The sequence below is a fragment of the Rhineura floridana genome, chromosome 11 (assembly GCF_030035675.1).
Source record: "Rhineura floridana isolate rRhiFlo1 chromosome 11, rRhiFlo1.hap2, whole genome shotgun sequence".
Classification (NCBI taxonomy): domain Eukaryota; kingdom Metazoa; phylum Chordata; class Lepidosauria; order Squamata; family Rhineuridae; genus Rhineura; species Rhineura floridana.
Window position 1 is genome coordinate 40,357,498 of NC_084490.1, and position 25,690 is coordinate 40,383,187.

At 43.8% G+C, this 25,690-nt stretch overlaps 1 protein-coding gene across 2 annotated transcripts in view; it reads right to left on the reverse strand.

Annotated features, from left to right (window-relative positions):
- PLXDC1 (plexin domain containing 1) overlaps positions 1-25,690 on the reverse strand; it is a 69,392-nt gene that overhangs the window by 32,490 nt on the left and 11,212 nt on the right. For both annotated transcript variants that reach the window (XM_061589906.1, XM_061589905.1), the window contains exons 2-5: positions 22,210-22,373; positions 7,191-7,334; positions 4,718-4,787; positions 2,476-2,598 (exon numbers count right to left, since the gene is read on the reverse strand). In XM_061589906.1, the coding sequence (XP_061445890.1) occupies positions 2,476-2,598; positions 4,718-4,787; positions 7,191-7,334; positions 22,210-22,373 (501 nt within the window). The remainder of the gene's footprint in view (positions 1-2,475; positions 2,599-4,717; positions 4,788-7,190; positions 7,335-22,209; positions 22,374-25,690) is intronic.

Below are 25,690 nucleotides of genomic sequence, written 5' to 3' on the forward strand. Positions count from 1 at the left end.
AATAAATTTATTTATTAGATTTATATCCTGCTCTTTCTCCCAGTAGGAGCCCAGGGCGGCATATCAAATAAATAAATCAAAATAAACAACCATATGGAGAACACAAGGTTGGGGAAGGCTGTCTTAATCAGTCTAGGTCAGTGGTTCCCAACCTTTATGAGCATGGGACCCCCTTTATAAGCTGAAAATTTTTTGTGACCCCCTCCCCCCAGGGAGGCAGGCTGGCTGCCAGGAAGGAAGGGGGAAAGCAGCCTTTCTTTGCAGGCTTGCTTCTTTTTGCTTCACAAAAAGCCCTCTCCTCTCGTTCTGAGTAAGGGCGTTGCCAGTAGCGGCAGTGCAAGGAGACAGGAATCAGTGATAGTAATCCCCTCTTCTTCCTGGTAGCTCCACCCTCAGCCTCCTTTGGAGTCTGCCATGTATTTTATAGGCAGATGCCTGCCCTTGGTGCGCCTGAAAGATGCTCTGGCGCTTCAGCAAAAGGCCTCCCCTCTCATTTGGAGCAAGGGGGAGGTGTCATCTGCAGCGCCAGTGGAAGCAGACAGTGTAGAAGGAGTGAAGCCTTTTTTAAAAAATTAATAAATAATTCATTTCTTTACTGTTCATGGCCCCCTCTGGATTACTTCGCGGCCCCCCTGGGGGTCGCGGCCCCCAGGTTGGGAACCACTGGTCTAGGTAATACAGTGCACTAAACAAAGACAGCAGGTACGTATACCACATAAAGTTTGGTGCTTGCAGAGCAAATAAACTCCAGATGTCTCAAGGAACTGAGACAAGCAATACATTCCATGGGAAGGCATGTCTGCACCTCAGATCACTGACCAATCTGACCTGGGTGAAAATTTATTCCTAAACCCACTACTGGTCCTCAAAAGACCCCAAACACGAGCAGAATACATTCACAGATATTTTTTCTGAGATAGGAACTATTTTTCCTTTGCTTGGAGAAGTGTGCTTCTAAGCATGTGCAGACTGCTGTCCATTTACCATTGAGTAAACATCACAAAATGATCAAGCAAGTGATCACTGTAAAACCAGCCATAGATTTCCCTTTGTCAGATTTGGAAGACCTTTCATTCAATGGGACATCATCTTTTGCATCCACTTGCACCTACATATTGTTATGAGCATGGGGGTTGGAATGAATGATTCCTGTGGGTCCTCTTTCCAGCCTCTGATTTGGAATCCTATGCCTGGGGGCTGGCTCTGCTAGCCAGATGAATCTCCTTTGTTAATCAAATAGAGTGGCCAGGTAAGATAATGGGCCTATCGGTTGCCCAGCAACGGTGAATGGGCCAGGAAGACCTTTTTGTAATTGAAACTCTTCAGGAGAGCCTCCTCCCCCCTCCTGGAGCCCAGGAGAGGCTTGTAGTTTGGGTGTGTTCTGGAGAAAGGCTGGTAACTGCAGGCAGGCAGAGAGACTGGCTCTCTGCACCATGGCGTTTGGGGTGCCTCCTGTAACATTGATGGGAAACCTGGATATTGGACTGCTGATGCCTTGAACCCCTCCATTCTGAAGCTCAGGTTGGAATGTGTGTAAATAAATAAACCATATTTCAAAAAGACACCACAGTTTCCTCTGACCTTCTTCCCAAAGGAAACCAAACCCTGGAGCAGAGCAGGGACCCCTGAAATCTCACTGCTCGGAGATTGGGGGAGGCGCGCAACAATATGTTATGTTTGTTGTAGAAAATAACTTGTTCATATGGAACAAGAAAACTTTTATATATAGAGAGAATTTTTTTACGAGAAACACAGAACTGAAAAGACTCTACGAAAACCATTAGCCCAGTCTAGAGATGGTAATCCCGGTAATATTAACTCCAGACACTGCTACAACATATCACAGGCAAGTGTGCATACACACACTATGCAATGGCCGTGTTAGTCCTAACTCATCCATCCACCCTTGGTGCTAATTACCAGTTCATAGTCACATACAAAGGATGGGAAAACCTGTGGCCCTCCAGATGTTGCTGGATCTATCATTCCTGACCAGTGGCCATGCTGGCTGGGACTCATGGAAGCCAAGACCACCCTTGCCCCGTCATATACTCTGCTATCATTATAACTACTAGGCTGCAAATCACACACAGTGCATACAACTGCAAACTCACATAAACCTCCATGAATGACTTGTTGTCTTAAAGGAAACCAACTATAGGGGCAATGTTTAGCCTGATGCCAACCACCATCCAGTTCTCCACCCACAACCTTTAGATCTTGAGCAAGAATATAGAAAACATTCTGTACCAACAAAAGAGAGATTTTACAACCAGCGTGTATAGGCTTTTTTTTTCCAGTTAAAGTAGCAACAGGAAACTACAAGGAGCTAAGCAGAGAAGTGCTGAGCTCAAATTTTGTTTTGCAAAATCAGTGTCGATGCTAGTGTAAAATGAAGAGGGAGCTATGAAGCACCCCCAAGGATTTGTTTGCATGTGGCAGAGGTTCAAGATGTGTATGAAGCTGAGGACTCACCATTGTCAAAGTATTTGACAGTGGAATTACTGGAGTAACTGGGGTTGAAGTTTGCCATCAGAGGGGCAACATACTGTGTGGCTGTCAACATCCGATGAATGACATCCCCCATGAAGATGAAACCTGGCAAGGGATCAACAAGGAAAGAGCAAGCCAAGTTATAGTCTCCTTATATCACCATCTACAACCCCCCTGCCTTCTCCCTCAGGGACCTCCTAGGAACCCCAGTGTCACATCCTAGTACAGAGAGCCAGTGTGCTGCAGTGGCAAGGTGCTGGAGTAGGATTAAGGAGACCCAGCTTTACATTCCCAGTCACTTATGAAGCTCACTAGATGACCTCGGGCCTGTCGCCATCTCTCGGCCTAACCTACCTCACAGGGTTGTTGTGGAGAGTGAGGGGAGAAGAACATTTAATACATGTGGAGCTCCTCAGAGGAAGGCCAGGGTAAAAATATATTATAATAAGTAAATATAACCCAGTTTGCTAACCACCAAATAGAAAATGTCAGTGTTCTGGAGGAAGCAGGGGTGGGGTGGGACTTGTTTATGGGGCAGCATGGAGACAAAAAATCACCAGGCCTATCACACCGCTTGGCTACGAGATAAATGTTTCAAGAGTTGCTGCTGTGCTCAAAACCTACAGATTGTAGGATCTCAGAGAAGAGGGGACAAGCCATCCCAATCTTGAGCTAGGCTGGGAGTACAACTGTTGTCAGCTGGATGACTGGGGTAAACTGCAACTAGAAAAGTGGAGGAACCAGATGTTCCAGCAAACACCACAGACAAGCGGGAGAGCAGGGCTATGGAGGTCAGGAGGGGACGCTAACCAGAAAGTTGCTGGGAAGAGGCAGAACTGATTCTCAGAATAAATTTCAATAAGTGACTGAGGACATGACTCATGATTGCTGTAGGATCCACCCATTTTTGTGAACACAGGAAGGTGCCTTATACCTTATGAAACCATCAAGCCATAAGGCTCAGTATTTTCAACAATGACTGGCAGTGGCTCTCCAGGGCTTCAGGCAAGGGTCTCTCCCAGCCCTACCTGGGAATGCCAGGGACTGAACTTGGGACCTTCTGCATGTAGAGCAGATGCTCTACCACTGAGCTATGGCTTCCCCCCCCCCCGAAGTTAGTAGTTTGGCTGTCTGCCCTTCACTTGCCAGCCTTCTTTCTCAGCCTCGCAGTTCAGAGCTTCTTGGAAGTAGGGTGGCCATCGGGGGTGGGGGGTTTGCATACAGTTTTAATAGAAATACAGTGCATCTCATCACAGTGGGGAAGACTGTGACCAGGTGACCTGTATGTCTGCTCAGCCTGCTGTGCAGGTGCTCACTGTTGATGGGCAACCTCAATGCCCTCGCTTTCCCTTCATTGTCATTTAGTTTTAAACTGGACTTGGATTGGACAGTCCTTCAGATAGAGGATTCCTTCAAATAGAACACTGTCCTCTGACAGCTCTTCAAATAGAAGATTATCCTTAGTCAAGTAGGAAACATGGGCACCCTACTTGGAAGGAGGGAGACCATATAAGTGAAAATAATTTATGGTAACTATCATCTTATTTTCCTTCTAGGACGGGGTCGTGGAACCTGTGTGGCCCTCCAGACATTGTTGGACTTCAGCTCCCATCAGCCCCAGGCAGCATGGTCAATGGCCAGGGATGATGGAATTGTAGTCCAGCAACATCTGGAGGAACACAGGTTCCCCATCAATGTTCTAGGGAAAATCCATGACAGGACACGTAAGAGAATAAATTATCATCCTTCAGGTTCACTCCAGTGCCTCTCTCAGTCATCCCTTTTCCCACATTTCAGAAAGGAGAAACATAGACCCTGGTCTTGCTGTAAGGGCAGGCAACAATAGGATCAGATAGAGTGAGTAAAGATTGGTTTAACACTTCCTACCCCCATTCATAATGGCCATAGTCCAAGGACGTAGGGTGGGTGTGGGAAATCTGTGGCCTCCAGTTGTTGATGGACTCCCAAGTCCCATCAGCCCCAGCCAGCATGGCCAATGGTCAGAGATTATGGGAGCTGTAGTCCAGCAACAACTGGAAGGCCAAAGGTTCTCCACACCTGACTTAGGGTAAAGGAATGGGGATGTCACAAAGGACATTAGCTAAACCATGTCGCTTCTTCCACCTTTGCTAAAGCAACCTCTCCTCCCCACCCCTGAGTATTCTGTATATCGTTTGGGGGGAAATCATCCCTTATACCCAATGTGGTATCCAGCGAAGCTCACCTCCAGTTGCTATGGTGACCTGCCGCAGGTGATGCCCATAGAAGGGGAAATCAAATGATAGGATGACTCTCTGCAGGAGGAGATGGGAACAACAACATTAAGGCAGGAAATGTGCTGGGTGAAATGTTGAGCATGTTCACCACTCCAAATTTTCATGGGGTTTAAGAACAAATGGAAGCACTGATGAGGGTACAGCTTGTGTATTAAGTGGGGGATCCAGATTCTGTTGCAAGGAAAGCCAATAATTTGACAAAATTCTTGCAAATTATTTACCTATTGGCATAATTGATTCTGTTTCTACTAATCACAGAGAGGGGCAAGGAGCTTTACAAAATTGCACCTCAGTCCCTCCTCTGCTTTCTGAAGGTCAAGAACTGCACACAGCTGATACTTGCTGCCACAAGGGTTAGAAATTTCCTTATTATGTATAAAAACGAGGCTTAGGGTGCTGTATCCATCTGATTCTGAATCCGGCACTTGTGTGAGGCATTATTGAAAGTACAGCTTACATTTCTGGAGTTCACATGTTGTTGGTGGAAAGGCAAAACAGTGAACCAGAATGGCTCCCCTTCTCAAAACGGGCTGCAGTACAAAGCCTTTGATGGGAGAATTTAACTCTCATGCATGTTTGTGTTAACAATAATAATCAGTCCTAAGAGTGAACAAAACTAATGTAGAATGTTTTCCCCTAACTTGTAACACTTCATTCTTCATGTATTCTCCTCTAATAAAAGGATCTATTTTGTGGTATTTCCTCGCTTTGTGTATTTTTTAATTTGAAGCCTTCACCAAAAAGGCTATTGGAGGCAATTAGATCCATTTGGATGGAGGGAAGGAAAGGATGCTGAGATATAAGTGTGTGCATGCGTGTGTGCATGCCTGCACAGTACCCGGGGTGAACTCACACAACATCTGCACAACATATGCAGGTATCAACCTTTCGGTATATTTGTTTTCTGCTTAGTACCTCTCCAGGAAGTGAAAGGACCAGATATTGTTCATTGTCTATCAGTAAAGTGTGTGGCAGTGCTATCATGTTATAGTGATATCATTTGTATTAGGTATTATGGTTAGTCTACTTTTGATGCACTTTAGACAGATTGTTTTCTGTGAACTGCTTTGAGCAGTTTGTAGAAAATGCAGTAATAAAACAAACTGACTATGACTGTGATTAGGAGTTTGAGTTTAGAAAAATCAATGACTAAGGCGAGAGTGTTGGACTACGACCTGGGAGACCAGGGTTCGAATCCCCACACAGCCATGAAGCTCACAGGGTGACCTTGGGCCAGTCACTGACTCTCAGCCTCAGAGGAAGGCAATGGTAAACCACCTCTGAATACCTCTTACCATGAAAACCCTATTCATAGGGTCGCCATGAGTCGGAATCGACTTGAAGGCAGCCCATTTCCCATTTCCAAGGCTTTTTAGAATTTTGTGAGATGCTAGATGGAAAATCTTAGTTGGCAACACAATAGCTGATTTATGTTGTTTCAGCAGTTATAAGATAAGCAGATGTTTTATTTTTGATTTGCTGGCCACACCTTTGGGGAGTTGAAAAAGACTCAGGAATGGCTAATTAGCAACACAATGGACTGCTTCATATAGAACGCTAAGCCATGGTTCGTTTAAGCTATGATTTATTTAATAAACCATGAGTTAATCATGAGTTGTTCTACAGACAATCAAAGAAAACATGGCTTGTTTTCCCAACGTTTGGTTTTTTTCCCAGCTCTTGCCTTATGCTTTTGTAGCTTGGTGAGTGTATGGCATGGTCAAACAAACCTTGGCTAGGGAACCATGGCTAGGGAAGGGTGTTGGGCTTAACACCAAGCCATAGTTAAAATCATAAACCATCAACAAACCATGGCTTCCAATTGTGGTTTGTTGGCAGTAAAACACTATACTTAAGCTGTTGGGCAGAGTTTACATATACTAACCCATGGTTTAATAAACCATAGTTTAGCGTTAGATGTCAAAATAGCAGCTTTTGCTTATGCTAATCCAACAGTTAAAATATGGAGAAATTAGTCTTTCAGTAGTAATTATTTTAATCATACTAAGATGAAGCCACTGCCAAGAACATGTGACCAAACTGAATGTTTTCCAGTCAGTTTTTGCCTGCTCTAGGGTTGCCAGGTTCATGGCCTGAGACTGATCCTGTATCTTTAGGAGAAGAGAAAGTCAGCCAAGTGCAAGTGTTCTTGCAACACTGTAATGGGAAAAACCACAAGGTGGAATTCTCGCTTCCCCCTGCACACCTTTTAAAGATACAAAAGACCTCTTGGTTGCCAGGCCTGGCCTGACTTGGACACTAATCACAATTTAGGCCACCAAAAGTATACAGAAAAGAAAATGGGCAACAAAATAAACATGCTGGGAATGCAATTGCAGCTTGTTGACAACAAAGGATACAGGAGGACAAGTAATCACATAGCCGGCAAATGGACAGGAACAAATGAAAAGGTAGGCTCACCGAAGCCTGCCTGTGTGTATTGGAGAGGATTCCATGGACCTTGACTTGGCTCCTGTTGGCTTCCATAATTTCCACCCAGAGTTCCTTGGCTCGCACCTCATTGGGGCTATACACCCGGGATATGTAGTAGCTGTGGTTGTCTTCCTGGGTGAAGGAAAAACAGATGTGGTTACTATAAAGACAAAATGCACCCTTTACAAAAGCAGTTTATCTTCATCAAAATATCCAGGTGTATGTGTGGCCAGATGCAAAAGAGGACAGGGGTCCTTCACCTATAATAGTTGATTAGAAGAGAGAGTTTCAGCAGTTGCAACTTACATTAATGATTTGCAGCTCTTAGAGGTGCAGGAGCCCTGTCTTCTTCTGCATCAGGCCACCCTATTATACATCCATACATCTATGCATGCACACTTTTCTAACCACCTTCAGTGTTCCCCAGTAACATATTTTATATTCTTGAAAACTGTTGGGCCAAACAGTCTGTTCAGAAGTAAGTCCGACTGAACTCAGTGGGACTTACTCTCAGGTAAGAGCACATAGGTTTAGTGTGCAGACCAGTCAAAGAAAAACGAATACTAGATGCTATAAAGCAACATTTTATGAAGACTTTCATGGAAATTCTATGGTGCAATAACCAACGGCTATAAACATTCTGACATGTTTTATGTAAATATTCTCTACAGTTGAATTGTAAAATTTTTTTTAAAATCCAGCAAAAGTTACAGCTGGTTCATATGTTGATTGACAGGTATGGTCCTAGGAAATCTGGCTGCCTGAGTCAAAGGCCAGGATGACACCTCCCCGTTCAGTGTACAGAATCTGACTGGACTGACAGTTGTATCTTTTGTCAACACTGTGATGGGACAACGTTCTCCACTATAACTGAAGGCAGCAAGCTAGCTTAGGGGCTTCAGGGAGAATGCGGGTGTGTGTGTGTGCCATTGCAGCAGCTGCCTCATTCTGTCAAATGTCTAATGGTAGGGCTGGCCCTATTCACTGAGCATCAAGGTAGAACTGAGGCCTGATCTACACATGCATGTACATCAGGTATAAGGAACTTTCAGCCCTCCAGATTCTGCTGAACTACAACTCCCATCATCCCTGGCTATTGGCCATACTTGCTGGGGCTGAAGGGAGCTGGGGTCCAACAACATCTGGAGGGCCAAACGTTCCTCATGTGCTTGGTATCTGGCAGCTGAAAATGTTTGAAATGGTTTCATTAGAAAGCATTATGTTCAAGGAGATGAAAAACTGACAGGAGTTTTAAAATCTGTGATGGCCCATTCACATAGACAACTCATCACTGGATTTTATTTATTAACAAAAATGATATACTACTTGACTGGGAAGAAAAATTATCTAAGCAGCTGCATTCATCCAGTGGTGAAGATCTGAGGTGTGTCATGTGGCTAACATGGGAAAGAATACTGACTGGGGCTGATGGGAGTTGTAGTCCAAAACATCTGGAGGGCACCAGGTTGAGGAAGGCTGACCTAGAGCTATGTGCTGAAGATCTCTTACACTGAGCTGGCAGCACCACTGTTTGATATTGTTCCTTTAAATGGCTTGAAGGCAAAGAATGAGAGGGAGAAAAACAGAAAATAGCTTCCATTTGAGTAATCTAGTTATATCTTCCGAAGAGACCACTTTTTCTTCAGACCCGGTGATTGGGAATAGGATAGAAATTCTATTTATGGAGAAGCATTTCATGTGGCAAAAATTCTCCCCTCCCCATCTTGTTTCAGCAAATCAGCCTCTCTTCATGGGGGAGGAATCCTAATTTTTATGTGCTTAGGGGAGGGTGGCGATGAGGGTGGAAAGATGTTATCCCAGGCCCTTTCCTTGTGAAACAGACCTTTAATGCTCCCTGATCATACATCACCACTTGGGACTGAATTGCTGGAATGGTTTGGTTAACTCTTTCATTGCCCTACAGAGCTAAGATGATACTTTTCTTTACAGATGTAAAAAAAGAGGTACACTGGCATGAAGAGGGCAAATTTAGTATTCATCCGAAATGGACAACTCTTTACTCCCTGGCCCAAGCCTCTCCTCCCTCTTGGATTGTAGGCACATGACAGCAGTGTTGCAAATAACTAGATCAGGTGGAGGGAATTTTCGGCCCTCCAGATATTACGGGAGTCCAGCTATCAGCTGCAGCAAGTATGGCCAATGGCCAGGGATGATGGGAGTCATAGTTCAGCAGCATCAGGAGGGCCAAAAGTTCCTTACACCTGAACTTCATGGTGCCCACATTTCCCACTGATTGATTGATTGATTGATTTGCATTTGTGTTCCACATTTTCCCCATAATGGTCAGGAAGGCACACATCAATGGGGCTTACTTACCCTCATTTAACTTCAGGGTAGATTAGGTTAAGATTTGCCTTAGGTCACCCAATGGGCTTCATGGATGAGTTTGATCCTTGACCTAAAGTACTAAACTGGTTTTAATGTATAAACTCAGGCTCCCAAAACCTTTCAGACAGCGTCTTCCAATATGAATCGGTCTGAACCCTTCGGTGTTCATCTGAGACCCTTCTTTGGGTGCTCCCTCTGGGGGATATGCAAAGGGTGGCAACAAGGGAGAGTGCCTTTTTGGTTGTGGCTCCCCACTTGTGGAATGCTGTCTCCAGTGAGGTCCCCCTGGCACCATCATGAACATCCTTTTGGCACTAGGTTAAAACTTTTATTTTCTCCCAGGCACTTGACAGATTGTGACATGTTGGATGATGGCCTGTTGGATTAAATGTTCTTGCTGCTGAGGTTTTTGGTGTTTTTCTGCTGAATTTGTTTATGGATGATTCATTGGAATAGTTTTTCTGATGTATTGTTTCATACATTATGCCTTTTTGGCTTTTAATCTTCCTGTAAATTGCTTAGAGATTTTTTTTTATAAGTGACTAATAAATCAAACAGACATTACACCACACTAGCAATTCAAAATTATCATGCTGGGTTATGCCAATGGTTTATTTGACAGCCTGTGTTCCAACAAAGACTGGCCATGTGCTGCAGGATAGTTAACAAGCAGGGCAAGAAGAACCTGCCCATCTATTATTGAGCCTCTGACAAGCCAAGGTTGAGGAACCTGTGGCCTGATGTTATTGGACTCAAACTCTTATCATCCCCAAGTCATCAAAGCCAAAGGTCAGATATTATAGTAATCCAGTAACATCTAGAACAATTTCTCCGTCACTGTGGTAATCAGATACATCTCTCAATGTGAAGATTGTGCTTCTAATCTAAACTATAATGACCATTGGCCTCTGATACACCTCTCATCGAAGTATTGGAAACTATTTGTGTTTGTAATTGTAGCCTCTTGGCTATAAACCTGAGAGACACTCTACTTCAACATGGCCTATATGATTATTAAAATAGCTTCAGTTTGTTTCATTTTGCAAACAGTAAAAATTGAAAAAGCAGCTGAAAGAGTTACGGTTGTCATCTCAACTGAGAGGATGTTGCCAGTCATATGCACAGGACATGGCCTTGGCAATCCAGTCAATGCAACCCCAAAAGCAATTGTAAAAGTTTGGCCCTCAGGAGAGGAGCCCATGTATCTTACCAATCTAGCTAAAAAGTGAATACTACCACCTGTCTTCAAAAAGAAAAGCCCATTACCCTGACCACAGGACTCATAGTAGGTATGGAAATTAAGGAAGGGCACCTGCTTGATCCAGTAAATTCTGCATTCTCCTTTGAGACTTTTGTCCAGAAAAGTATAAAAACAAGACTCCTAGAGCCATTTTATGTGCTGGGTTCGTAGGGTTACCAACCGTACTCTTTTAAGAGTACATGTACTCTTTTTGAGATGGTACAACAGCATACTCTTACTTTTCACTTATCGAAGCCAAATGTACTCTTTTTGAAATGACAAAATGATGGTAACCCGCCGCTCAGGGAAGAATTCACATGCTGAATTACTGTTCTGGGTTCTGGTTACCCAGTTCTACTCTGCTGAATATCACTCTACCTGAAATCACTTGCTGTTAGCCAGCCAGATCCCAGGGATCTGACTCCCCTGCTTTTCCTTCATTACCTCTGGAACCCTGCCTGCTGGAACAGAGGTCCCCGCTTGCTGAAGCTGCTTCAAAAGTCCTTGTCAAGGCCCCATTACTTTTCCTGCTCTCCCCTGGACCTTTGCTGGCCAAAGCAGAGAGCCATTTCTGCATGCATTGTTTCCCTTTCTGACCCAGGAGTTTCAACATTCTCCAGTTCTACTTCCAGATTGCCCACCAGGGCTGGGAAAGGTATCTCTTGCTCTGGAGGTCCTTTTCCTACAAATTGTAGCCTCCACATCTGATCCTTCTGCCTATCTTTGACTGTATGTGTGACTGTGTTTCAGAAGCCATGCTCTGGTCCTCCCAGCCCAGCTGCTTATAACTGATGCCTAGTCTGCAGAGCCCAGAGAGAGAGAAAGGGGAGGCTAGTGTGCCTTCCTCAGTGATGCTGAACTCAACCACCTCATCTCCTCTTGTGTGCTTGCTCCCATGCATGTATGTGAGTTTAGTTATGATTAGATTTTTTTAGCTAATTCCCTCACACATATTTTTACTGAGCTATCCCCATTGACGTCAACAGATATGTACTGTTACAGAGGTATTTCCCATTGAGGTGTTAAATGTGTATATTTTGATTCTGTGTTACTATGCATGCTGAATAAATATCCCATGTTTAAGACTTGTGTGAGTGTAAGTTACTGGGTAAATCTGGCAAGTCGCGCTATTGCCAATGTCTAAAGATCCTAATTCATAAGACTCCTTGAATGTGAAACACGTATCTGCAGAGGAGTCTTGCCAACAAGCCATCACATCTTATTCTGGAAGCAAGTTTCCTGGGTTAATTGCACATAGTATCAAGAAAATCTGCTTTTATTTCCCTTCAGCTTGCTTATAGATTCCAGGAGTTGAATCCAAGATTATTGGGTTGTTCGGGGTGTGTGGTGGTGTTATTTTTAGCCAGAGTATTTCCACACACCCCGCCCGCCACTCCATTCATTCTCTCCAATGATCTTCTAAACCTCTGTTGTGATTAGCCACTTAGACATCTTATTTTTCAACCCAGGGATTTTGTCTCCGCCCTTTCACCCTTGATCATCATGACCCCCTTTGACTTCATGTTGCAAAAAGGTTCTGAGGCTGATTTGTGGCTCAAATTAAGCATTATTCCAGCCAAACTTTGTCTTGGAATGCCACCAACAAATTCATATGGCACTCACAGCAGTGTTGCTAAAGGCAGAATCTGGTCTGCCATAAAGGACTTCAAGGTTTGGCTGCTGTTTTTAGCATGATAGTGGGCCAAGGTTCCAGTTTTGTTTGGGAAAGGGTGTTAATTCAGGATTTGCCCCGCTGGTGCTTCAAGACAAGAGTGTTAACTTGGAGATCTTCATCCAGAAATCCCTTTGCAGAAAGAAAGAAAGAAAGAAAGTGTGTTCCTCTACAAGACAAGTGAGTTGGGGGGGGGGATGACAGAAAGAGTCTCCAGCCAATACTTAGCCAGAACAATTGCCTTTCTGCAGCCTGAGGGATTCACAATGTATAACTCCTACATGAAAAAAACCCTCCTAACATCCTTGCCTCCGTTCACTAGCAGCAATATCTTTAGTCCACCTTGAGAGTTCAGCAGAATGTCCATATTCTTCCCTCAAGGGAACCACCGGGCTAGTTTTCTTCCAGACGCTTCTCCCCTCTGTTCCTTCAGCTTATAGGTTTAGGACCAGGGTCACCCAATACATTTAGGACAACAGGAAGCTACCTCAGTCAGACCACTGGTCCATCTAGCTCAGTATTGTCTACACTGACTGGCAGCAGCTTTCCAGGGTTTCAGGCAGGAGTCTCTTCCAGCCCTACCTGGAGATGCCGGGGGTTGAACCTGGGACCTTCTGCAGGCAGGCAGATGCTCTACTACTGAGCTACGTCCATGGTGCCCCTCTCTTCTGTTCCACACGGAGAAGCTGATCAGTCCAGTAACTGAATCTTACTTCTTCAATACTGGTGACAGGACAGCATCTCCAAACACACACGAGGGCAGCAGGCTAGCTCAGAGGGCACAGGGCAGGCCATTGGGCACACACAGCTCTGTTCTCCGACATCTTGCCATGATTCCCTTCCCATTCATTATCTGACTGAAGCAGGCTGCCTCACTCTGCCTATCTATCAATAGGGCCAGCTCTGTTTGGGACTGGTACTGAATTTGGCAACATCTGCTGTCTCTCAGAGTCAAGGGTGTATTGTTGATCAGCTTTATGATGGTAGTGTACTTCCTACCCAACTGCTGGGGAACTTTAATGATGGCTGCCTTTAATCACTGGTGCAGAAAAGGAACTCTGCACAAGCTCAGAGGCACTCTCTACTGTTTCACATGTTCAATGCTGAGTTCTGGCACTGAAAGCAGATTCTGGGGTAAGACCTGGGGAGTCTTTACTCAGATGAAAAGCCTGACGCATGCCAGGACTGTGTAATCAGAATTAAGATTTGCTGAGTGGAGTTAGACCTAGCGCCAGCGTTTGTGAATGATATCAACAGGATGCTTGGATAGCCATTACCACCCGTGTTGGCCCATTTTCTCCTTTGCATGCACACACACACATACACACACTACAAGCTTCCAAATATGTTCTCAATAAACTAAGTGAGGGAAAACAAATGAAAACAGCAAACACCAGGAATGGGTGGACTTGGCTACTTTCACACTTCAGCTTGTGCTCCGTCATGATCTCACTCCCTGGATCGTTATTATATCCCAATCTGCTGCCTTGATACAGAAGGAATTAAGAAGGGAAGAGAATGAAAACAAGCAGAGTGGGAAGGGGGAAGGGAGGGAAAATACAGAGAAACCAAGTGTGTTAAAAAATTCACTGCCCACCTCCAAAGCATCGCTTAACCTGATTCCTCTAGAAAATGCAGGAGATTAGGGTTGCTATGTGGCCCCAAAAGCAGGAACTACAAAATAGGTTAACCTCTTATCATTCAAGAAGGTTCCGCTGATTCAGGGGCATGCAAAGTTTCTGCTACCACGGAGCGCTTCCTCAGGCCCTGATGAAGAGTTCTGTGAAACACATAAAACTTGCATGCCGCATCAAGCTGATGCAGCAGAGAACATCCTTTGCTCTCTGGGTGTGAAGTAATATAATTATTTGTTAATTCCATTAAAAGAGTTTCTTCTTAAACCTTCCTGTTCCTTTGTTTTAAAGACCACTCACCTATGCTAGGTTAATCTCAGTGTTTATATGTACATGAAGTAATGTCAGTGATGGGTGGTGAAGATGAATGGGAAACAGGCTTAGCCAAATAGCTCAACATTTGCTTGGCAGCTGGGGCACTACAAAAACAACCACTCTGCTCAGAAATGCGTGGTGGGTCCTTCAGACTCCTTTCTCAAGACTGAGTTTTCATTTCACTACATACAAAGAGCCACATCATTTCCAAAGGTGACAATGTATGCAACACAGGTTGGAGAAGCCAGGAGAGAAAGCGAGAGCGTGTTGAAACAGCAGATCTGTGAGTTCAGAGCATGAGCCAAATTTAGTAATGAAATAAAGAGGCCACAGTTTTCCCCAAAGAAGCTATAATCAGGTTCTTACCAGTGTTTATTTTATTAATTAAATTTATATCCCACCCTTCCTCCCAGAAGGAGCCCAGGGCGGCAAACAAAAACACTAAAAGTACTTTAAAACATCTTAAAAACAAAATACTTTAAAACATTAAAACAAAACATCTTCAAAAACAGATTAAAACAAAAAATCTTAAAAGCATATTTAAAAAGCAACTTTAAAAACATACTTAAAAGCAATTCCAGATGCAGACTGGGATAAAGTCTCTACTTAACATGCTTGCTGAAAGAGGAAGGTCTTCAATAGGCACTGAAAAGATAACAGAGATGGTTCCTGTCTAATATTTAAGGGGAGAGAATTCCAAAGTGTCGGTGCCACAACTCTAAAGGTCCGTTTCCTATGTTGTGAGGAATGGACCTCCTGGTAAGATGATATCTGCAGGAGGCCCTAGCCTGCAGAGCACAGTGATCAACTGGGTATAAAAGGGAGAAGACGATCTTTCAGGTATCCTGCTCCCAAGCTGCGTAGGGCTTTGTACACCAAAATTAGAACCCTGAACTTGGCTCGGTAGCTAATAGGCAGCCAGTGCAATTCTTTCAGCAGTGGGGTAACATGTTGGTGATACCCTGCCCCAGTGAGCAGTTGTGCCGCCACATTTTGCACCAGCTGCATCTTCTGGACCAACCTTTGCTCCCACAAAGAGCGCGTTACAGTAATCTAGCCAGGAGGCTACTAGAGCATGGACAACAGTGGTCAGGCTATCCCAGTCCAGAAACAGCTGCAGTGAAGCTGGTAAAAGACACTCCTAGCCACTGAGGTCTCCTGGGCCTCAAATGACAAAGAGGGATCCAGGAACACCCCCAGACTTCGAACCTGCTCTTTCAGAGGGAGTATGACCCCATCCACAGCAGGCAATTGACCAATGATCCCAACTCAGGAACCACAAACCCACAGCACCTTCATCTTGCTAGGATTCAGACTCAGTTTATTGGCCCTCATCCAGCCCACCACCGAGTCCTGCATTGGTCCAGGGCTTGCATGCCCTCTCTGATTGAGATGTTACAGAGAAATAGAGCTGGGTATCATCAGCATACTGCTGACACCTTGCCTCAAAGCTCCTGATGACCGCTCCCAAGGGCTTCATATAGATTTTAGCATTGGGGACAAGATGGTACCCTGTGGCATCCACAGCACAACTGCCAAGGGGCCGAAAGACAATCACCCAATGCTATTCTCTGAAAATCACCCTGGAGGTAGGATCGGAACCACTGTAAAACAGTGTCACTGATACCCATCTCACCAAGTCGGCCCAGAAGGATACCATGGTTAATGGTGTCAAAAGCCGCTGAGAGATCAAGTAAGAATAACAGGGTCACATTCCCCCTGTCCTTCTCCTGATAAAGGTTATCCATCAAGGCAACCAAGGCTGATTCAGTCCCATAACCAGGTATAAACCCAGATTGGAATGGATTGAGATAATATTTTTTATCCAAGAGTACTTGCAATTGCTGCACCACAACCCTCCTGATCACCTTCGCTAAAAACGGAATATTTGCAACTGGGTGGTAGTTGTCACAAACTAAGGAATCCAGGATGGGGGTTTTCAGGAGTGGTCGGATCACTGCCTCTTTCAGGATGGCTGGGACCACTCTCTCACAGAAAGATGCATTGACTACACTCTGGATCCACTTGGTCACACAAGCTTTAATAAGTCAAGAAAGGCAAGAGTCGAGAAGACATGTTGCTGGCTGCATCATCGCAAGCACCATGTCCATGTCGTCAGGCCGCATCAACTGCAACCGATCCCAAGAGGTTGTGGCAGACATTGCACCTCACTGGGAACTACAGTAAATGTAGATGGGGCATCAAGATTGCTATGGAGATGAGCAACTTTATCCTCAAAGTGCTTTGCAAACAATTGACAGTGGGCTTCTGAAGGGTCTAAAACTCCATTTCCTGGAGTTGATGTCAACAGACACCTGACAATATGAAAAAGCTCCGCTGGATGGCTACTTGAGGATGCGATGGAGGGACAGAAGTGGGCCTTGTTTGCTGCCCTCACCACCACACAGTAGGTGCAATTATGATGTTTTACTCATGCCTGATCAGCCTTACAGCACATCTTTTGCCACTTGTGCTCTAGCCATTATCCACCCTGTTTCATTGCTGTTTTAGTTCACTGGTGTATCTAGGTACAAACCAGCCTCCACAATGCTGGAGAGGGCATTCAGTGGCAACCATGCTAAGAGCCCAACATGTGTCTTTGTTCCGCAGCATAACAAGGGCTTCAACAGGGCCACCTGCTCTATCTACTGGAAACTCCTGAAAGGCGTTCATGAATCCAGTGGATTTCATTAGTTTCTGCAGGCTGACCATCTTAATCTGTCCACCACCCCTGCAGGGGAGGTTCAGAGCTGTAAGTCTAAACTTCACCAGGAAGTGGTCTGACCATGACAATGGGGTGACATCCACACACACACACCATATCTCCAGACCACCCATTCCTCTCAGAATGTGTTGGACCTGTGACAACTTGAGACAGTCCCATGGTTGCCATGGAGGCCATGAAATCCTGAGCCGGAATACTAGAGGCAGCCACAGCATGGACTGTTGTTCTGGTCTCCTCCAGTACCAACAGCCTAAGCAGCCTCTGCCAGCTAGGTCAGAGAAGTTGCTGGGCAGCAAAGTGGACAGTACACCAGCAGCAACCCTAGTGTACTGTTTCCTTGGCCTGACACCAGGTGCAGGCCCTCACAGCCAGCTCCAAGACAGAGTGATTTCCAGGTGACAGAGATGGAAATTCTGTAGACCACAGAAACCCCTCCCCCACAATACCTGCAGCTTGTGTTGGTATTGCACCAAGTATCCAGATGGGCAAAGCTGGGTCAGGTCAACTCCTCCCAGTTCACCTACTCAGGTCTCGGTAATGCACACCAAATCAGTTGCTCATCCATGGATGAGTGTGGTCTTTTTGTGTACCAATCTGGCATTAAACTGCAGCACACACAGGCCAGTGGGCACAGCAGATGAGCAACCAGGAACCCATCCATGGGAGGAGTGGTAGCGAGGAGCAAGAGGTGGATAGCCTTGCCCACATCTTCCATAGTAGCCCATCACCTCCCCAAGGCTATACCTGCCTCTATCCATGATCAATGAAATTGATGTGGCATCATCAGTGTCCCTCCTTCTCAAGACTCCTCCTAAACACTTGATATAAACAACCACCACAATAGCCCACCAATAAAACCTATCAGAACAGTTATCCCAGTATGCCTCTGAGAGAATTGGGAACAGTATGTTACACCCATGAGCTTGCACATGACACATACACACATGGGTGTGTGCACCTTTCAGCTCATACATGCTCCATCCTCCTTTCTGATTCTGGGGAGACGTCCATTGGTTTCTCAAAACTGTTGAGTTTTGGAAGGCAACCCTATTCCAGTTGGTTATGCCCATTTAGAATATGCTAGCATACTGCCTCCACTATGTCTCAGTGAAGGCTGCTGAACTGACACCCAGGCACTAGCCAAGGCCTCCTGGGTTGTTGTTGTTGCCTCCAACATAAATGCTCTCCTTCTGCTCTTCTCTGCTCCAACCACATCTAGCTATAGGTAGATCTGGTTGTTTAAATGTTAGGAAACACTTCTTAATCCTAAAAGAGGTCCAGCTATGGTGACGAGCTGCCTAGGAAACCTATGGAATTTGTTCCTGGCAGTTTTAAAGGGCAAAAAGCCCACTAGGCATTTATTATAAATATTTTAAGTTTATGTGCAGATGAGTATTGGGTATTCTGCTTTGGGATAGCGACTCAGATTAGATTGGATATATCTTCTAGGGCTGCCAATGTTTAAAATGTCTTCTGCAGCTGAGCCTTGATCAGCAGCTTGAGCTGCAGGAATGAGCAGTGGATAATGTTTATCTCTATGAAGCTGCCCTTTAATTTCTGTCATCTTCAGAGATCCGGCACTGCATTCCGTCAAAGCTGGTGCTATTGGTGCAGACATGAGACAGAACCTTTTTGGTGGTAGCCCCGATTGTAGAATTTCCTCCCAAGAGAGGGTAGATGGGCCCTTTCTCTGCAGGTGGAAGGGTAAGAATATTTTGTTCTGCCATACTTTTGATAGGTTGGGTCCAGACTAATCTGGCTGCACAAGATCACATCCACGCATTTAAAGCACATGGCGTCCTTCAAATAATCCTGGGAACTGTAATTTACTCCTCACAGAGCTACAAATCCCAGCACCCTTAACAAACAACAATGTGCTTTAAATGTGTGGTGTGGACTAGTCATTAGTTCCCAATGAAATAGGACTTTACTTACACGTCCCATTGGTTTCAATGGGAATTAAGTTTGGTAACATTGTCTGGATCCAACCCAAAACTTTTTAATGTTATGCTTTTGCTTATTTGTTTTAGTGAGGCTTGAATGCTCTTTTTAAATTGTGTTGATGCTTTAGTGTTGTATCCTGCCTTGGGAGACTCTTTCTAGAGACAAAAGGAGTATAAAAATGTTTTATAAATAAAAATTTAAAAACACTATGAAGGTTCTGTCCATCTCCTAATTTCTGCTGATCCCATCACCACTGTTCAAGGCATAGCTATAGAGGCTGGTTGAGATGGGTTGGCAATTCTTTCTCTGTGTGGAAGATTGATGCTGGGTCTGAGCTTTCCGTCCTTGCTGCGCATGCATTTCACACTTAAGGCCCCAAATCTCCCCCTGAACAAATGACAGTGCCTTGAAATTAGGTGAGGAGTCACAAGCAGCCTCTACATTCTGCACCAGCTGTCCACACAGCTGGAGTGTGCAAACTTGGCAGCCACAACTGCTGACCTCACACCATGAAAGTGTGCAAGGCATTTTCCTTTCTGTATTGATTTTAATTCATTAAAATTCTCTCCCCTTTCATCTAGAAGCGACTCATGCTCTAATTCCAAAGCACATAAACAATGTGCCATTGATCTTCACCACTCACCGAATCCTCCCCTACAGTCAAGCACCTCCTTAAGCCTTCCATTTCCTGTACTTCATCCCACGTTAAAGAGGTATACTAACCTTTCCACTGGTTTGAACAAAAGCCTTGCATTTTCCCTCTTCCCAGGCATTACTTCTAGTTCATTACAGGAATCTTTTAAAAAATGCTGAATGTATTCGACTACACCTGTGCACCCATTCACCTTGCATCAGTTGTATTCAAGGTTGCTTTTGGGAATGGAGAGAATTCAAATCCCAAACTGCAATTCTAGGCAGAGAACGAACACATGTACTAGAAAGAAAGCAAAGATCAGCGACAAACTACATGAGATGATGGAGATAAGTGTTTTGAACTCCCAGCTCTTTTTAAAACAGAGAGAGGTTAACCCTTTCCAGCCATACATTTTCCCCAACGGGCCAAATAGTCATTTCAGGTGGGGTCTATTTTCACTGAGAAAATGATATCAGGGATCAATTGTGTGTGTGTGTGTGTTCCATTTATTTATTTTTATTCTACCTTTCAGCACGAGTTTTTGGAGTAGCTAAAAAATCCAAAAGATCTCCCCACGCCAACCCTTTATCCTCACAACCACCCTCTGAGGTAGGTTAAGCAGAGAGATGGTGGCTGGCCTAACGTCACCCAGTGAGCTTCATAGTTGAGTGGGGATTTGAACCCAGATCTGTCTGATTCCTAGTCTAGCACTCTAACCACGACGTCACAGTAGCCCCCTCTTCTAGGACCACAGTCCTAAAACAACCTCTAACACCCCTCCCCACAGGCATGGTTGGTTTTTATAAAAATGTGAAGATCTCCAATATCTTATCTAAACTGACCCTTAGGACCAGAGAACAAAACAAAATTATATTACATGAAATGTGACAAAAATCCTGGTGTGGATTTTTCATTGGGTTTATATAGCATTGGGAAGAGTTTAGCATATTCCTATTAGAAAATGTGGTCCTCTAGTACTATGCCTCAGGCGGATATATCAGGAATACAGACTCAAGGCAAATTATGACTTTGACACATTAGTCTACATTAGGCACAGCTAAACTCTGGCCCAGGAGCTGAGGCTCAAGCAGTCCCACTTTTGGCCAAACTCACCACTGGCATGCAGACACTGGAGGATGATGTAGTACAGTGGGGTTCCCAAACTTCCCCCCCCCATGGACCACTTGAAAATTGCTAAGGGTCTCAGTGGACCACTTAATGATTTTCCTGCCTGTTTAGCAATTGTATTGTGCTGTGCTAGATTGCTATATGATTTTAAATTGCATTTTTATTGCTCCTTTTATTTCTTATGTGTAGCATTTTATAGTATTCCATATAATTCAAATTGAAATACAATAATAAAAAATGAAAAAGAAATAAAAAAAGCAATTAAAATACAATTAAAAATTGATATGAATATTTAATGTGATAGATGTGCTATCTCCTGTCTTCACTCACAAGTCCACAGACACGCCACGGACCACCTGAATGGAGCTCACAGACCACAGTTTGGGAATCCCTGGTGTAGTGGTTAAAGTGTCACACTAGGACCTGAAAGACCAGGGTTCAAATCCCCATTTGGCCACACACCTCATTGGACCAGCTGCCGACTCTCAGACTAACCTACCTCACAGGGTTGTTGCAAGTATAAGATTACTATAGGTATAAAGGGAGAGAACCATTTAAGCCACCTTGACCTCCTTGAAGGAAAGGTGGGATATAAATGTAATAATAATAAATAATAGCCAAAAAAAGGCTAGCCACCCCTGGTCTACACAGTATTTATCTCAGTAGCAGCTCATCTGTGCTTTTTCTGCAAACATTTGAATGTTCCTGTGCATGTGGGGGTTAAGAATTATGCGTTTTGCTAGTGACAAAGATGCTTCCTTTTCCCCTTGCTTTTGTGTGGCCGCCTCCATTCCCTGAGCAATTTTATAAGAAAATAGAGAGAGAGGAGATTGAGACACAAGGGGAGGATGCAGAGAAAGTTAGGTTGTGTACATATGTATTTAAAGCACCACTCCCCCAAATTCTGGGAACTGTAGTTTTCTCCTCACAGTGCTACAATTCCCAGCGCCCTTACCAAACTACAGTTCCCAGGATTTTTCTTGGGGGGCGGGGGAATGTGTTTTACATGTATGGTGTGGAGGCAGCTTTCGTTAGAGTTTATCTCTGTACCGCCTTGTGGCCAAAAAGGCCCCCAAGGCAGCCACAAAGGTTAACACAAGTACAAAATTTGAGCAATAAAATGCAACTTACATTCTTGTAAGGCAACGCAATCCCAACATCTTTTTCTTAATAAAACAAAATAAAAGCCAAAGTGAAACCACACTTTAGTTCAGAATTGGCCTGGGGAGCTGCCAGTGGCTGACCCCTATCCTAACCACAATACACGTGTGGTTTTACAAATAAAACAATGCTTACTTGGATCAGAAACCTTTGTGTCCAATTGAAACATCTTGGGCTTGTGCACAGTTTCTTATGTGACACTCACCACAATCTGCGTTTCATTATCTGTCAAAGTGTCAATAGCCAAGCTTCCTCCAATGAGATCTTGGCTGATTCGGGTCCTTTTGCCGTCTGGCGAGATTTCTCGTGTCTTTCGCTCCCAGGACGGAGGTTCTGCCCCAAACTCTGATACATGTCCTTGGGTCCAACCTGTTGGGAGAGAATGAAAAGTGAGGGGTATTTTCCTAGCGTACAAGGAAGGCCTTGCCCTGCCCACCTTTGCCTCTGGCCCCACCCATTACTGGCATGTGGCCCCCAGAAGATTGCCCAGAAGCAAATGTGGCCCTCAAGCTTTAAAAGGTTCCCTAACCCTGATTTTAAAAAAAGACAAGGGAAAAAAAGAATAAGGACTGTGAGTCAGGCTTGTGGAGAGTTCAAGGGTGCTTCCTCCTGCTCTGACTCCAGGGGCACTGAGAGAGCTTTGCAGCTCTGGAAGACTGCAGTCTTGAAGAAGCTGCCAAAGGGCAATGTGTAAGGACTGTGTGCCTCAGGGTGCCAACCATTTGGGGACATGCAACTATGGTTGAGAATTCTGCTTTAGAGCTTAGAGAATGGTGGTGAGAGCTCTCTTTAATTAGTTACAAAGCAGTGGGGGAGGGATCAACAGTAAGGAGGTGTGGAGGAATGCATGGCAACACAATCATGCCCCATAGTTCTGAGAGTGAGCTACAAATTGGAAATTCCCTGGCTGAAATCTCACCTCTGCCATGTGACTTTAGGCAAGCCACTCTTGCTCTGTCTCAGCCTCAATCCTCCCATTTGTAACACGGGAGGATTTTAACTCCAATTGACCTTAACAAGGTTGTTGTAAGGATTACAAGTACAGAATGCAAGGGAGGTGTTTTGACCACTTGAAAGTGATGCACAAATGCTAAGTATAATTAGAAACCAGGTAATGTGGATTCAGCACTATACAGAAATATGGGAAGGAGCAGTAGTCCAATGGTTCTTAAGCCATCCTACGCTTGGAGTGCTTGGAGGAGCAGAGCGAAGCTCCAGGGAAGGATCCTGAAGCAGGTACCACTCCTTCCTTCCTTGCCAGCCAAACCTGAGTGAATTAAATCCCCCCCCCCGTCAATAGAACCTCACTGATCCACGCTAGATTTGTAGGGGATGGCTGCCTCATCATCCCAGAAAGAACTGCTGTTTTGTTCTTTTTTTTTTTTTTTTTTTTCAATAATTTTTATTCAGATTTTCATAAAACATACAAGACAAAATCATAAAACATTCAAAGACAAAAAACAAAATCAAAAATAGTTAAACAAAAAGAAAAAAAGAAAAAAAAAACAAAAATAAAAAATAAAGAGTAAAATATTGACTTCCCATTTGTCAAAGATCAAATCAGTTATAAGTCTATAATATATAGCAATCCTGTCTCTTAAGTCATATTATAAAATCACTTTCCTCCAGTAGTTATCTTACTTAATCATCAAATCTCATAAACATTACTTTATTCTTTCCACAAAAAGTCAAAGAGAGGTTTCAATTCTTTAAGAAATATATCTATCAATTTTTTTTTCCAGATAAGCATATCGATTAATCCATCTCATTACTAATTATGATAATCTTATTGTCATAACCATAGTCAAAATAAACATTTCAATTAATCCATCACATCAGAATCTGTTAGGTTCAGTAATTTCAGTAGCCATTGTTCTATTATCTCTATTAGTTCCATTTTCCATCTTCCATCTTCAGTAGTCTTGTTAAGTCCAGTAATTTCAATATCCAATCTTCCATTATCAGTATTCCATAATAATCTTGCTGTCAAAGCCATAGTCATATAGTAAGAGTCTGATGGGAATTACCTCTATCCCAAATATTTTCTTGCCATCCATTCTGAATAGGTTGCTGAAATACTGCTGTAAAATCATATCTCTGTTCTTTTTTTCAAAATACACTGGGTCATCTCTTAAAAGTTTTTCCATTGTCACATGGCTGCAGTTAATTCCATAGATTTTCTCTATATTGGGCTCCATCACATCATTCCAGTCCAGAAGATAATCCATGCCATTGATAACTTTATCTCTAGAATCTTCATTAATTTCTTCAGAGATAACATTGAGTTCCAAACAATAGATTTTATTTCTAAAGTCCATAGACTCCAAATCTTGTTCCTGTTCCACGTTTGTTCCAATCTCCGGGATCTCCTCTCTCACAGGGACCCCTATTCCAGTCTCCAGGGTCTCCTCTCTCACAGGGACCCCTGTTCCAATCTCCGGGGTCTCCTCTCTCACAGGGACCCCTTCCAGGGTCACCTCTCTCACAGGGACCCTTATATCTTTAATCTCCTGCTTCATTTTACTCAATTCAATTTTCGTTATCTCAATCTCATCCATTATTTTCTGAAACATAGTTATTTCCAGATTCTCAGCCACTTTCTTAATTGCCATTTTAAAAGAAAAATATAGGAAAACCACTTCTTATTTCAGCAACAATTGGGTTAATACTCCAAACTTGGTGACATCACAGTATAAACAGAGCAGACAGTCTTATCTCTCCAATAGTTAAGTAAACAAAATGCAGTTCCCAGGATCGAAACAATTAATGGCAGTCGTCAAGAAACAGATTCGTCAAAATAAAATAGACCAAAAAGAGAGTAGTCTCAAAACAGTATAATATTTTTCAAAATAAAAATCTGGAATAGAAATCCCTCTTCTGTGTGTATCTTTAGAATGCAAATCCAGGACAGCTTTTTGCAACAAAAACAGAGATAAGCTATTAATTAGTGCGTAGCAGAGAGAAGTTACGGCTCCCCAGTGAGATGTCAAAAACTGATCAATCTGGCAAATCTCTTTTAAACAGCAACAATTTAAGTCAAGTAAAAGAAAAATATAGAAAGAAGGGTGCTTGCCTGTTAGTGCGTTCTCTCTTAGAAGATAAGATGAACGTTCGCTTTAACAGATAGAGCTTGCTGTTGAAAATCCGTCCCACCTTCGTCGGCTGGACCTCGTCCCATAAATTAATGAGATCTGGTCGTCCCAACAAAAATAGGCTTTGAGGTTAATCTCTTCGTTTCTCCCTACCCGGGAGAAGTTTAATCAGTCAAAAAAAAAGAAAAAACTGACTGATATATCTGAATAAGCTTCTTTTGAGGCAGGAGCCCGTCTCAAAAGCAGGCACAGGCTAAGTCACCCTTCCCGGAAGTCAGAACTGCTGTTTTGTTCTTAAGGTGCTTCGTGGTGCATGGCTTAGACTAGAGGTGGGGTATCACAGAGATATAATTCCTTCTGTTTCCAAACATCTGAGGTGAGTGCCAATCATTATAAAGCCTACACAGTACCATCAATGGACAAGAGGAAGGTATTAGTAGGTTTAGGCTTGTAGAAGTACAACAAAGTCCAATAAATACTCAGTGGGCATGGAATGTTGTTGACTGAGGGCACTTCCAGACTGTCACTATTTTTGAGTGGGACTCAATTACATGCCTGCAAATTCCATTTTCTACAATTAAAGTTGGTTTGGAA